Source organism: Equus caballus, chromosome 4 (assembly GCF_041296265.1).
Source record: "Equus caballus isolate H_3958 breed thoroughbred chromosome 4, TB-T2T, whole genome shotgun sequence".
Taxonomy (NCBI): domain Eukaryota; kingdom Metazoa; phylum Chordata; class Mammalia; order Perissodactyla; family Equidae; genus Equus; species Equus caballus.
The window spans coordinates 97,484,594-97,500,007 of NC_091687.1; the positions used below are offsets into that span (position 1 = coordinate 97,484,594).

The 15,414-nt window shown below is 43.9% G+C and overlaps 1 protein-coding gene across 1 annotated transcript in view; it reads left to right on the forward strand.

The window, feature by feature from the left end:
- Positions 1 to 15,414, forward strand: part of TBXAS1 (thromboxane A synthase 1) — a 142,317-nt gene that overhangs the window by 73,537 nt on the left and 53,366 nt on the right. The window contains exons 5-7 of the mRNA XM_001496553.7: positions 551 to 667; positions 12,711 to 12,799; positions 14,528 to 14,676. Coding sequence (XP_001496603.4) covers positions 551 to 667; positions 12,711 to 12,799; positions 14,528 to 14,676 — 355 coding nt within the window. The remainder of the gene's footprint in view (positions 1 to 550; positions 668 to 12,710; positions 12,800 to 14,527; positions 14,677 to 15,414) is intronic.

A 15,414-nucleotide genomic window follows, 5' to 3' on the forward strand; every position in this document is an offset into this window, starting at 1 on the left:
GGGTAGAACCGGGCCAGCAGAGCTTACCCACCTGCTCCCTCTGGGTCCTCAGCCATGAATCTTTAGATCAGTACCCATGAGCCATTACATTTTTCTTCTGCGTCCTTGCGAGAGAAACCTCCTAATTCGCTGGTCATTGGTGGACTTTAATCAGAGTGTTTGTCATGGACCTATATTGCCATCAAGCTGGCTTTTGGGGGCCGGCTCCGTGGCTGAGTGGTTAAGTTCATGCACTCTGCTGCGGCGGCCCAGGGTTCAGATCCTGGGCGCAGACATGGCACCACTCGTCAGGACACGTTGAGGTGGGGTCCCACATCCCACAACTAGAAGGACCTGCAACTAAGATATACAACTGTGTACAGGGTGGGGTTGGGGAGATAAAGCAGAAAAAAAAAAAAAGATTGGCAACAGTTGTTAGCCCAGGTGCCAATCCTTAAAAAAAAAAAGGAAGATTGGCAACAGTTGTTAGCCCAGGTGCCAATCTTAAAAAAAAAAAAAGCTGGCTGTAGCTCTCCTCTGTCTTAACCCTCTGCTTGTCACTTTCCACCAGGCATCGGGTTTGGAGTCCCAGCCGGTAGCCAACAGCATCCTGTTTTTACGTGACAAAAGATGGGAAGAGGTCAGAAGCGTCCTGACTTCTGCTTTGAGTCCTGAAAAGCTGAATGAGGTAAGACACAAGAAATGCAGACCGTCTTCCTGAAGGAGCAGGTTTCTTCTCTCCAAATTGTGATGGAGGGCTGGTTCACATTGCGTCACTAACGCAAGTGGCACATCAAAATGCCTTGCCCGTAGAGGGCTTCGAACCTCTCTGTTATGCAAAAAGCATAGGATACTGTGTTGGAGTGTCTTCCCTTTCTCCAGCCTCCTACATCCCCAGCTGCCAGGAATCACCTGTGAGTCAGCAACCACTATGGCATTCCCTCTCTGTCCTGATACTCTACCTGAGTCATTGGGGGCACCCAAGAGAAACTGGAGGGGCTCCTCTCATCGTTTCATGTATAACGATCACCAGGGGATCTTGTTAAAATGCAGATTCCGATTCAGCAGGTCTGGGGTGGGGCCTGAGATTCTGCATTTCTGACGATCTCACAGGTGATGAGGATGCTTCTGAACAGTGAAGCACCTTTTACATAGCAAGGAACCAGAGAACAGCTTGAAACTAAGGCAAGCTGTGAGTCAAGCCTGGAACAGGGAAGAGATGGCTGTGGGTTACTGGGGAGGAGTAAAGGGATCTTCCTGGCAGAACTCTAGGTGGGCAGGCAAGCCCAGGTTAATCTTTGCAGCTGATTCAGAGGAAAGAGCTTCATCCACAAGAAGCTCTTTAAGGCCCTGGGCGCTCTCCTTCCCCCACCCAGTGACCCTCCCTTCTCCACCAGCTGTACAAATAAAACCTGCTGTTTGCCTCCCTGCCGAGCTCTCCCACACCTTGATCCTCACTGGCGACGCCTCAGTTGCTGGTCTGGCTTTGCTGTCTGTTCGGAATTCTCGAACAACCCAGGAGTGGGCACTTGAGCCCTCCTGATGTGAAGTGGTTAAGGGACTGCTTCCGTTTGAGTCCCAGATTCCCAGTGTGCCTTCCAGAGCCATCCACCATGTCTAGCTGTTCCAGAATGCCTGGGCTCGGAGTGGCCTGTCTTGAGTTCAATACGTGAGAGCTACACTTAGCTTAAACTCAAGACGCTCCCCCATACAGTCTTGCTTAACTCCTATAAATCTTCTGAAGTCCCCCAGAAGAGGAGAGGTCCCACACTTCATAATTAATCCCATCCACTCAGAAACCAGTGATCCTTCCATGAGGTTTTGATTCACGTTTCCACAAGTAGCCTTTGGTACTTGAGGGCCGAGGGTGAGCTGGGTTTACAGCACCAACTGACACCCCACAGCTCCTACTCTGTGTCAGGGACTACTCCAAGGGCTTCCCATTTGTATTAACACATTTAATCTTCACCACATTCCTGTGAGGGGAATACTATTATTATTGCTCTCCTTTCACAAATGAGGAAACCGAGGCACAGAGAGATTAAGTAACGCGTCCCATGTCACACAGCTAGTAAGCAACAGAGTAAAGGTTAGAATCCAGCTCCAGAATACTCCTAACCTCTCTGTTCGCTTCTCTTACCTCCACGCGATTTTCACTCGCTGTTCCGAGGCTCCTAGGACAGTTCCGAGGCTCCTAGGACAGTCCCGGGGGCTGTCTGGAGTTGGGGGAGAAGGGAAGTGGGGCAAGTGGGGTCCCTGAGGAAGCCAAGGGAGGTCAGAAGTAACACTCCTCTAATTTCTGCCTAAGTTTGGAACCAACTGAGGTATGGAAACAGGTTTTAGACAGAGGAAATACAAAATTCTTGTTAACTATACGGCACTAGGCACTCAGTAATGATTTGCTGAATGAATGGATGGATGATGGATGGATGGATGAAGAACCAAAGAACCAGGAAGGCTGCTACGTAAGGATATATGCTAAGACTAAGATAAAAGAAACATAAAAGGGAAATGATTTTGACAAGGAAACATTACATAAGAGGAGGCGGCTAACTGTTGGCTTTTTCTTTAGAGAGTCACAAGTATATACATATAGAAATAGAAAAAGCAGGTCACAAAGACGCAAAGGGGAGAATGAGGCACACAGTGACGTGGGGTGGAGGAGGCAGAGCCGGGGAAGCTCGGAGAACCGACAGGAGCCTACATGCCCCTTGGTTGCGGGCGCCTGAGTCAGTTTTCCTGGAAATAGCTTTGAAATATCAATGCCTCCAGTCCTTTTTGAAGTTGTAAGTAGCTTTTGGGCTTCTATTATCAACCTTCAGAATTTATTCTTGAAATAAAAATTTGTTTTCCATTGGAATTCTAAGGCTTTTTTCTTTTAGCACCTTGGCAGCCCAAGTCCTTTACCACCTGGGTCTGTAAGCGTCTTTAATATTCAGAAGCTCTGGATGGCACTGGCTTTGTTTGTGTGGGTGTTAGGCTGCCTTGGTCAATAATGCTTGAAAGTTACTTTAAAACCAGCATTATATTATGAATCCACATTTTTATTTCAAATAAAATTGGTTTTTGTCTTAAGTCTTACCAGGGATAATACAGAGAGATAGAGAACGAGTGACAATTTGATTGATGCATCCCTGATTCCGGAAGAAGCTGAGTCCGGTGACAGACAAGTTATTGGGGTTTATATTAAAAGATGGCTGACAATTGCTGGGAAAACAACTGACTTTTATATCGGGGAAAATTTTGCCGGATTAACCTGCCAGAGTTTTCACCCCATTCCCTAAAGGATTGATTTTTTAGAAGAGGCAATTGGTAGATTTATTTAGATTTTTACAGAGTCTTTCACTAGAGTCTTTACCAAACACTATTAGTCGGTAACCCTGGGGTTGTGTAAAACTTTATTGTGGGTCAGAAAGTAAATAGATTTAATTTCAGGAAACAAAACTGAAGCTAAATTAATTCTTCTCTAAGGGAAGCATATAAATAATGGGATTCCCTGGGGACCCAGGTTAGCACAACTTTTATTTTTAAATTTTCTAATTCATCTGAAAGAGGGAGAACACCATAAAATCTATACATTTGTATATTCCTCTAAGCTCTTCTGATTTGAAAAATATTAAATCAATTGGAATAAGTTTCTAAGACTCTTCTAAGATTGTGTAAATCAGTATAAAAGTGGCAGCTGACCTTCAGTGTAAGGAAGAATAAAATAATACGTTTAGGAGAAAAGCATCTAAACTGTACTTATATGATGATGAACTTCAGTCTATGAATTGCTACCAAGGAAAAGAATGTGAAATCATCGAGGATCGAAAAGGTTCCGTGGTCATACAATTTGGTAAAATATTGCAAACCATCTTCTTAGTGATTCACTATGTAGCTTAGCATATTGAAGCCTTGGGAGAGAACTGCAGTGAAGAAATCTGTTTAACTTTGTTTATTTGGGGCTCGAATAAGTTTTCAGTAGGTGAAAACATGGGTAATTAATGTCATAGTCAGCTGTTGAGAGAAATGAGGCCATTGGGCACTACGTCTTTGGAGGGAGACTCTGTGGGGAACTCCATTGTCAAGTGCCTCTAGCAGAGACCAAGTTCCAAATTGGATAGACCATGGATCCCACCCAACATGGCAGCTTGTGTCTTCTCAGTCCTCAAACCCCAAAAGCAGTGATGGACGTTTCCTCATTCACCCAGATAGCTAAGCTGATGGTGACCCACTGAGCAGATCTAACAGACCTGACAGCTTCATACTTGAGAACCTAAGGCTGGGTGTGTGTCACTCAAGAGCAAATGAGCCAATCCTATCTCTGTGCATGGGGACTCAGTTACAGGAAGGTCAGACCAACAGGGAAGGCTATCTCTCTCACAGTCACTGAGAATCCAGCTCGATGCTTAATTTTTCACTTTCATCCAGATGTTTCCTGTCAGGAAGGCACAGTCAATAATGTATGATTCTTAAAGGCGGAGGCAGATGTGGTTATTATTCCCTCTAGGCCTTTCCTGCCTTGACGAAGACATATTATTCAAGAATGACTACAATTTAAAAAAATTTAAGTTGATATAGTCAGCTTATGAGTAAATGCAAAGCTGTGACATTTCAGGGCGAAAGTCTTTGCCGAGTTACAGTCACCGGCACGGTTTAGTTTGGCCTTTAAATTTTCCTTGTAAACTCTTCCGACAATCACGCACAAGGGCTTCTAAAACAGAACCCAGTCTTCCAATAATGCTGGAGCACGCAGCTTTCTCTCAGCTGCATGAGGCCTCCAGCGGTCTATTTTTAATATTTGCTTTTATTTCTTAATCCTTCCAAACAATAAAAATGAAAGTCATTATAAGCAAGTGTGGCTGTGGTAATAAATACTTCGGAGTCCAAAAATACATTGTCCCTGCCTGACCAGTTGCCCATTTTCCAGAATGTCTGGGTATTTATCTAGCAGCAAGAGACCATTATCCTGCGACACAGTTGTATTCCACTGACACCTAATCTCCTAATTAAAATCAGTATAATAATGGACTGTTTAAATTCTGGTTAGAATGTTCCTTTTCCATTTGCATTTAAAAGAAAACATACTCCTCATCATGGGTACCCCATCCTGGGTTATAATTTGGCTTTCCTTTGCCAGAATCATAATGTCACTCCGACTTGCCTCTGGTTAAATCTAAAAGAGCATCTAAATGTGCCTCCCAGCTTGGCTGTTGCTTGGCAACACCAGCAGCCACCTCCTCATCGGGTGACTTCTAATTGGTCACAACTCTTGACAGGAGCCACTGACTTATTAGAAATGATACTCGACTATTCACCTAGATGGCTAGAGTTGATACTTATCAGCAGGAAATTTTGCATAAAAATAAGTCATGGATTTTTTAATATCTGGGTGGCAGAAGGAGGTTATAAGTTTCATTAGCTGGTATTAATTTTACATTTGTTAGTCACCAGTTTACAGCACTTTCAGGTATTAATTTTTCTATTTTTTAAACCAACAATATGTTTAAATACCATCTCCCATCCCTATTACCTGGCTTTTATTTATTCAGAAAATCTGCCTCTGCCATCAGCTCCCAAACAACATTGCCCATAGGTCTAAGAGTGCCAAGTAGAATGAAACATTAAATTCATAAAATTCAACAAATATTTATTAGTTCCTGTCTTTAAAGGGTCTATAATGTAGAAGGGCAATAATGTGCATAAATTCCTACATTATTACCAGGTAGTGGAAGATGATAACAGAGCTCACGTCCTCTTTGGAGCATCAGAAACCACTTTGGGGGGAGTGGGGGTTGGAAAGTAGCATTAGAACTGAGCTCTGAAGATTTTGCAGAATTTTGACAGAGGGAGAAGGTGCGTTGCAGGTGGAATGAGCTGAGCTGCAGGAACAAAGGCATCTGGACAAAAAGTACAAGATGTGTTCGGGGAATAGAGGAGTACAAATTGGCTGGAACACAGAGTACATGTAAGGGATTAGTGAGAGAAAACTGGAAAAGGAGGTTGAGGCACATAGAGTTTGCCATTCTGTGCCACGGGGAGTGTTCGATGCAAACTTCACTGGAGAGCAAGGAGCTATTAAATACTTGAAAGTGGGAGAGTGAGGAGAGGGTTTCCATTTCAGCTCCTTAGCTTCCAAGATGCCAGACATGCCCGGGTCCATGGAGCAAACACCTCTGGAGCAGATGAGGGGAACTGCAAGTTGTCCCTCTGGAGTCTCCACTTGGCCACGGCCCCAAGGGGGTGGCTCCCAGGGGCCACGTTTTGATCTCAGGGTGGCGGCCTCTACTCAGTCTCTTTTCTGAATCCCTTGACATATGTGGACAAATGAGTCACCCGGGCTACACCCCATCAGTGTGTGGGGATCATCTCGGTTTAGAAGTATAAGGTCATGCAGAATAGGCCCTCCCCTTCCCTCTCCCTGCTCAGGAAATGTTTCTTCCCTAGCACTCACGCCAACTCCATTCTCCAAACTTGTAGGAGCTCCAAAGGCCTATTGGTGTTTGTTTGTTTTTCAAGTTCATGGCATCAGAACTGCATTGAGTGAAATTATAGCCTAGAAGTTAATTAACTGAGGAGCAAAAGGAATGTGCTTCCTGATTTTGGAGAAAAAAGCAACAAGCCGGGAGTCAGAGGATCTGGAGTTCTAATTCTCACCTTTACTAAATTATTTGAACATAAAAATAACCAGACTCTGCCTTTTAGGTCCTTATGTAATTCTGAAGTCAATGCGTCAAAGAGATGCAAAAAGGCTTTCTTAGGGATGGGATGTGTTGGAGCAAATGTGTTGGAAGTCCACTGATCTGGCCTTTTAATGCCCCAAACTAGGAAGTTACCTGCTCTTTCCATGGTTCCCAAGCAATTGTCTCAACCTGGTGCTTAGTGACCTCCTTGGAATCCCAGAATGTCCATGGAAAGGGACTTTACAGCTCATTACAATTAGCCCCTCATTTGCAGGTGAGGACTCAAGTTCAGAGAGATTCAAATGACTTGGCCAAAGTAAGAGGGAAACCAGCATGGATCTTAGGTCTTTCATTCCGGGCCTGCTCCCAGCAAATGGCACTGCATTCCTGCTAAGATAGAGCACCTCAATCTTTTAATGTTTCTTGGATACCTTTTATGTCAAGGCCATCAAGGAACATTCAGTCAATCAGTCATCACAAAGATATTTCTAAAGAATCAACTGAATGTGCTATACTGTGCTCATTCCTGATAGAACAAATACCAAAAACTTCAATCATACATGACAACACACAAAGAGTTGCCACAAGATAGTGACATTGAGAGTGTATTAGTTATCTCTTGCTGTGTAACAAATTACCCTAAAACTTAGCAACTTAAAACAGCAAGCCTTTATTAGCTCATAGTTTCTGTGGGTCAGAATCTGGGCATGGCTTAGCTGGGTGCCTCTGTCCCAGGGTCTCTCTGTGCAGCACTCAAGCTGCCAGCCTGGGCTGTGGTCTCATCTGAAGGCTTGACAGGGGAAGACCTGCCTCTGAGTTTACTCACATGGTTATGGGCAGGATTCAGTTCTTAATGGGCTTTGGAAAATAAGATGAGAAGCTTGTTCTGTGTCCTTCAGTCAGTGGGGATCTCCAAAGGGTTTCAGCAAAACATTGTTCAGATAACAAGTAGTTTTAGAAGACCAATCTAGTGACTGAGTATAAGATGGATGAGAAAAGACAGAAGGCAAGGACGCCAAGAGGTTCTTGCAAAAAAAACCTTTTTGTATACCTGTGTGCCAGGCAAGGTACTAAGACTACAAAGATGCTTAAGATATGGTCTTTGCCCTCATGAAGCAGGATGCCAGCCATATTCCAGGTGACAGGTAGCAAAGCCCGAATTAGATTGGCCACTGGGGAAATAAAAATGAAGGGGCAGATACAAGAAAGGAAGTGATGTTATCATGGTGAGGCAAGAATAGGTGGATCCAAAGGGCTTGTCTGTGAGGAATCAGAGAAGAGACAATAAACTAGGCATCCACACCAATCTGGGAGCATGGGAGTCCTCCAGAGGATGGCTACTGTGCGTGGAACACTCACTGCCTTCTCGTGCTAAGCCTTTCACATATTGTGGTTCTAATCCTTGTCACAACTCTTCAAGGGAGGTATTATTATTCCCACTTTTCAGATGAAGAAATAGACTCAGTGATGTTCAGCAATTTGCCCAAGGTCACACGGCTAAAAAATGCCAAGGAGAGAAAACCTAATAACTGGCAGTGGCTTCAAATGTTTGCACTCCCCAGGCCAAGTATTTTTAATAATGTCAGAGTCTCAGCCTCAAGTAAAGAAACTCAAATGATAAATTCTGGGGATCACCTAAAAAGAGAAGAATTTCTTAGCCCTTCCTTATCATTACCCCATAAGTCGTCTATTTGCCCACTCATAAAGCCCTCTGCACCTTCTTGAATTAACTCTGCTGCCCTCTGTCTATACCTTGACTCAGAATTCCTCAGACACAGTTGGTAAAGAATCCATTTTTCTTTTTACTGGGCACTAAGCTCCAGGTGAACAAGCACTTCATTCCTTGGGAATTTCCTTCCCAGGCTGAGGATGATGCTTTACCCTCGATGGTCACTGCTGGTTACCAAATAGCTGAGCAGCCATACGCTCAGCACCGTCTATAACAAAGACAACCAATGTGAGAGGTGGGAGGAGAAAAATGGAGAACTTTCTCCCCAGGCTTGGTTGCTGGACTGTATCCCCCAAGAAGAAATCATTCTTTAAAAACCTAATAACATTAATATTTTATCTGATTATAAGTGTAACATACGTGCATTATGAAAAATGTGAGAAAACAAAAATAGAAATCACTCATTATCCTATGAAGACAACAAAAGGTAGAAAAACCAAATGAGAGTCTTTTATTAAGATCTGGGTGATGATGGCATTGTGTGTTCATCTGCATGTATGTTTGCACAAGCCACCTATGCCTGCTTGTCTGCAAATCTAGAGGAGTAACTGCAGGGTATGTGGATTGTATAAAGATGATTGCAAGCCCATCAAAGAGAGCTTTTGTTTGTATGCAACTCGTGTAAGAGTAAATATTCCATAACTGCTTGTGTATAATACAAGGAAGAAAACCTGAAACGATGGCTATTGGCCAACATACAGATCATGCTCCACCGTCTTATAATATTTTCTCTGCATTGCTTTTTAAAACATTTTTCATATTACATGCCCCATCTCATATCACATTAACCTAAATAAAAATGTCATTATCCATTCAGTTCGACAGACAGCAGGCAGAGTATGGTAGAAATTTACAATCATGCCAGCCAGCAACAAAGCATTTTAGTCACAAGCGTGTAGAGGAGCTGATGGTGGCATCAGGTCCAGCCCTCCTTTGCACGGTCCAGGCACACAACTGGATTCAGTATGCAGGGGGGAGCCCTCTTTATACACAGGACCTGCTTCGGAAGAGTTGTGCTTAAATCAAATTTTATGTTGCATCCCATTTTTGTTACATTAAGGAAGCTTCAAGCTTGCTATCTAAAAAGAATTCCTTTCAAACAGTATTTTTCTTTTTTACCATGTTGCTATTCCTCTGAAATAAACCTGAAACATATTTTGGTATATAGGATTTTATTCAAGTAGAGTGCACTTGTACCACTAAGTTTATTAAAACAGTGGAAGAATGTAACTAGTGAAGCCGGGTATAGAAATGTGGCTTAGTTGCTACTGAGGTCCCTGAACATTAAGGTGGTCTGAGATTTCTTGAGAGTAATGGCCCAGAGGCCATTATAAGTGACCCATTTATGTGCACTTTTGTACTGATGGATTAGTAAATTGATAGTTTGTGGGAATTTAGAAAAGAATGCAGTAGTCATGAAGAGTCCACTCAGAGTTACCAAGAATAGATCAGGAGAGTCATCCTCATTTCTGCTTACAGCGGCTTCAGGACAGGTAGATGAAGCAAATTACATTTCTGTTTCAGCTAATCGTTTGACAAGATCTTCCCTAGGTGACTTATTGATAAGATGCTGCCTGGGTGAATATTTACTTAGGTTCATGCACAACTGGCTGAAGAGGCAGAAACAGTGATGATGACCAATCCTGTGGCTACCTAAAGTAGCAGTCAGGTAGAGGGACCCGGGCTCTGTGTTTGACCCTGTACATTTATTGACAAACCAAACGAAGGCTTAGAAGGCGGACTTAGCAAATTTCGGATGGAACAAGAAGGAACAGCCAGTGTTACAGGTGATGAGATCTGAATGTGTGAGTACACTCTTTGGACCAGCCAGCAGAGTACAAACACCCCAGGGCTCTAAGCCCTTGAGGCTTGATGGGCAGAAAATCCTTTTTCCCAGGATTTCCCTCTCCAAATACTCCCTCCAACAACAGGGTGAGGGTCGCAGATGCTCTGCCATCTCTCCACTGGGTGTGTGGTATGTTCTGCTCCTTGGCCTGCTGTCTGGCTGCCCATTGGTGCCACCCAGGCCACAGTCTCTGCCCTGGGAACCCACGCAGACCTGAGCTCAGACCACAGCTCACTCAGTGTCACTCATCAGGAACGCCCCCTCTGCTTCACAGGACCAACTCCTTCAGAGAGGGCTCCCACAGCAAGCAGTTGGGCCCTGGTGACACGATTCTTTCCTTACACCCCAGAGCACATGTGGCTGGCTTGGAGCGAGCTGTGGGAGGGAGGAGCTCAACAAAGCCATGTGTCCCTCCGACATCCAACCAACAGCCACCCAGGCTGTTCCACTCTGCCAGGATTCTCCAATCACCTGAGCGTTTTAGGGCAGTTAAGAGGTTGTTCTGCTCAGAACACACGGTAGGACAACTTTTTACAGCAATAAATGCAAGGTAAATATAAAGCCTTTCTAATGAATGGATCCTAAATGGTCAAAACAATCAACTGCACATGGTGATGATTCATGGAAAAAGACCTTGGGGTTTTCATTGACCTGAACTGCAATATTTGAGTGCTACGTGTCTTCTAAAAAAAGTCAACCTGGTTTTTGTGATTTTGTTGTTGTTGTTATTGACATGTGTGGAAGTGATCCATTTACGATTTGCCTGATGGCACCTGAAATGCTGTGTTCCATGTATGCATCCATCTTTCAGGAAGGACGCTGATAAAAATAAAAAGAGAGAGAGAGCAATAAGAGTGGAGAAGTGTATGTAAACCACGTGGTCCCAGGAGTAGCTGAAGGGATGGGGAACAATTGTCTAGGAGAGGAGGAGGACCATTTGCTGTCTAGCGTTTGGAGCACTGTCACTCGGAAGAAGACAGGAAGGAAATCAGCAAGAGGTTGTTAGAGGGAGTCAGATTTTGTCTCAATACAACCACATAGCTTCTAACAAGTAGATTAACATTTTATACCTTCCAAGGCCTCAAGACATTAAGAGCAAAGAGTGAGTCTTATGTACTCGTTAAAATTCAATTCATTCACGGGCTGGCCCCGTGGCTGAGTGGTTAAGTTTGCGCGCTCCGCTGCAGGCGGCCCAGTGTTTCGTTAGTTCGAATCCTGGGCGCGGACATGGCACTGCTCATCAGACCACGCTGAGGCAGCGTCCCACATGCCACAACTAGAAGAACCCACAACGAAGAATACACAACTATGTACTGGGGGGCTTTGGGGAGAAAAAGGAAAAAATAAAATCTTTAAAAAAAAAAAAATTCAATTCATTCAACAAATAATTCCTGTGTGCCAGACACTGTTCTAGGTGCTGGGACACAAAAAAGAACAGACAAAAAGTCTCCCCTGCCCTCGGGAACTTAGATTCTGGTGTCATAGTAGTACAATCTAAACACAGGTAACAGTTCAAAAAACGTTTGCCATAAGAAATGCTCAGAGAAACGTATTGCTGCGTGTTGCTTCAGCTGTGGTGTTATTCTAGAAGGCACTCTGGTTAAAATGATTCCCCTTGATGTTTCCAGCTTGGCTTTTCAAACCTATAGGAGAGAATGAAAGGTCATGTGGGCGGCCATGAGGCTCCACAATGAAGTCCGCCCACTGCAGCCAGCCTATTAGGGTCAAAGAGGTGGGTGGCCAAAAGTGAGATCTAAATTTGTTGAAGCTGGATGATAGTTACACAAAAGATCACGATACCATTCTCTCTTTCTATGCGTATGCTGGAAATTTTCCATAATAAAAATGTTTTAGTATTAAAAAAAGAAAGTCAGCAGTTGTCCTGTGTGGGCATAGGAGGCCTCTTGAAGTCAAGGGTTCCCCTATATTTGAAACTTTAAGCAGCTTAAGCAGAAATAAATAACCATCTATCAGAAATGCTTGAAAAAAGATTTTTATATTGAATAAGAAGTTGAAATGGATGGGCTTAGGTTTTTTTGGATACTAAGATTCTACATTCTAGCAAAGGTCTGAAGTATGATTGGAACCAAACACACACGGATTTGGCCTAATTCCAGGGACAGTACATATGGATCGTGCTCAATTACTCTCTGATGTTAACCACGTCATGAAACCGAGTACTGATTCTCCGTTCTGTCTTAGCACTTAATGATCATTTTCATAATTATTTCACAGTATTTACTCTAAACACTTTCTTCTTTTTGCTTCCAAAATAACCAGATTGCTTGAGCTAAAATAGACGTTTACAGCTACTGTATTTTACGATATTCGTGAATTTTAAAACTTCCTCTTGAATCTTAGCTGTGTAAAAGTTGCCTTCAAAACAATGTCCATTTTCCCAGGAAGCCCCACAATAACCTCTTTATCTACAGCTAATTTAGGTGTGCTCCCTGCATGGTGTCCTAATTACACCTTTGTTATCCACTCTCAGATGATGCCCCTGATCAGCCAAGCCTGCGACCTGCTCCTGGCTCATTTACAACGCTATGCAGAATCAGGAGATGCTTGCAACATCCAGAGGTGAGGGCGCTACAGGGCTACCTTACAGATGAGAAATTGCATTTTTGAATTGCTGCTTCTTGTGACGTACACAATTACCGGACAGTTACCTCGGGACCAGCAAACTATGGAAATGCTGGAAGCTCATAAAAGCATGGGTGGACTGACTAATAAGAAGAAATGAAACCCACATGAAATGTGAAGTGGATGTGAGCAAAGCCCAGGGGAGGTGTGGCAGGTTGAGGGAAGCCTCGAGTGGGCAGTGGTTTGTAGGTGGACTCACCCTCCGACCTCTACAGACCCAGGAGAGGGCAGGATACACCTGGGCAGAAAGGACAGGGTCCTGGGGAAAAGTCCAGGCATTTTTACTTCAAGAAATATTGTGGAGGACCTCAGCCTAGAAGCCACGACTTAGTGGTGGACATCAAATTTAAATGACTGATTATCTGGGTTTTCTCCCCATTGTCCTGTGCTAAATTATGGTTTATAGCAGATTAGGAGTAGTGTGGCAGATCAGCCAGAAGCCAACTCGTTCTTATCGTTGTTAATAAAGTAATAGCATAATCATCACCAGCATCTAAATTCTGCCATATTATTCACAAAATCCTCTCATACACATTCTCTCTGGTCATGAGATACATGCGTTGGCTAAAGATAAGATGGGCTCAACAGCTATAAAAGCAAAGTAAATAGCTCTTAAAATCCTTAAATCTTCAACCATTAGGATCAGATGCAATCAGGATATTCAGTAGTCAAACTGTTGTTTTTGCTGTAGCGGGGAGATAAGTAATCAATTATAGAAATGTTTTCAATAAAAGCAGTCAAAATATATAAAGAAGTCATCTGGAGATGTCATTTCTTCCTTAATGATGAGTTGTTGGTTACAGAATTTCTGAAGAGGAACTAAGCGTGTGCCTACATCAAGCCACGGAAATAGACCTTTTAATTATAAAAGGATATGAACATCCAGTTGTTAGCCTTTTTATAAATAACTTGTCTACACCTATAAGATAACAAGAAACGATCATTCTAGTTTAAAATGGCCATTTGGGGAACAGGCTTCCTAGAGCCTGAGAGGTTAATTTTTCTGGAGTTACTGCCAGACACTTTTCTGTTTATTTCTAAAGTGCAACATGTGTTTTCTGTAATAATATACATATGCTCCTGAAGTTGGTCCCAGAGTTTGTCTTGTGTTTATTTGAGTGTGAAGGGTCCTGGTTTTTCATTTGTTGCTCTCACGAAAACTGTAAAATCATTAGGAGGAAGTAGGGACAAAACCACTAAAACTAGACGATCAGGTTGTTAATTCATCCATCACAATTTGCTACATTATCAGTTAGGCATTCGAGTCTGGCTTTGGACGAGCTGTGCTCAGCTTTGGGGTAATGCACACCGGCTTTGGGTCAACTCCTTCACGGGAGGAAAATTTAAAGTGTAGCCCTTGGTGTTTGCCTGTGTCTGGTTGACTAAGGCTGCTGAAGCCGGAAAGTCAAGGAGGTGATGCTCTCCTCCCCCCAGTCTTTGCTGAGATCAGTTATCTGTTATGTTTTTGTGTGTCCTCTTGAATTCTGCCATCACGCTCAAAGGATCTAATCCCACTGCCTCCTCTCCGACCACCTCACTCCAGATGTGCAGGAAGCACCCCTTTCGAGCAGGTGGACAATGAGGAAGTCCCGCCTCCTCAGGAGAGTGTGATGGGTAGGCCACTGGCAGAGTCCTTTCAACATTCGAATGTTCCCTCTCCCACAGGTGCTACTGCTGCTACACCACAGATGTGGTTGCCAGCATCGCCTTTGGCACCCAGGTGGACTCCCAAACGGCTCCCGAGGACCCCTTTGTGGAGCACTGCAGGCGTTTCTTTGCATTCTCCATCCCCAGACCTATCCTGGTTTTAATCTGTAAGTACAGCTCCTGCTGAGGGCAGTAAGGGGGGCTATGCTAGCTGGGCAGACCCTGTGACACCTGGGTGGTCCCAGGCCCCTTCCAGGGCTCAGCATCTGCCACCAGGTAAGGGCATTCAGGGTGTCTCTCCATGGAGTCTGCCCTGCAGAGGGCTTGTCTTCCTGGAGCCACCTGGGCCCCTCTTATCACCAGCCTGGGGCCACTTAATATCAACACAGGGAGCCCTGGCCTCTCCTGGCCATGTCGTGAGAACAGCCGCAGCGCCCCCTGCTGAGTGCTTTGTGTGCCTTGCCTGAGTTAGTGCTTGTATTTACCTGGTGAGAAAGGTATTCTCATTCCCTTTTAACAGATGGGAAAACTGAGGCTTCAAAAGGCACAGCCAAGACTGACATTGAAAGCCTTTTCTTTTCTAGGGCATATTTCTCCCCTCCAGCAAAATCCTCTTCAGAAGACCCCTCCCCTTGAGACTCCGTGCAGAGTAAACTAGAAATCACACGTGATGAGTGACTAGCCAGGTTACCCGATGCTGTGGAGGCCAGTTGATTTATTTTTAGTTTAGAAGTGAGTTTTTACCTTCTGGCCAGTTCCAGTATCTTCCTGCTTTTCTGGAAGTATTGAGGCGTTGTTATTATTGTTATTAATTATTACCGTAATTTCTAACCATTCTGCTGGGCTGGTAAATTCATTCCCGTTTCTGAGTCACTTTCCACGGAAGCCTCTGTCACCTCCATTCG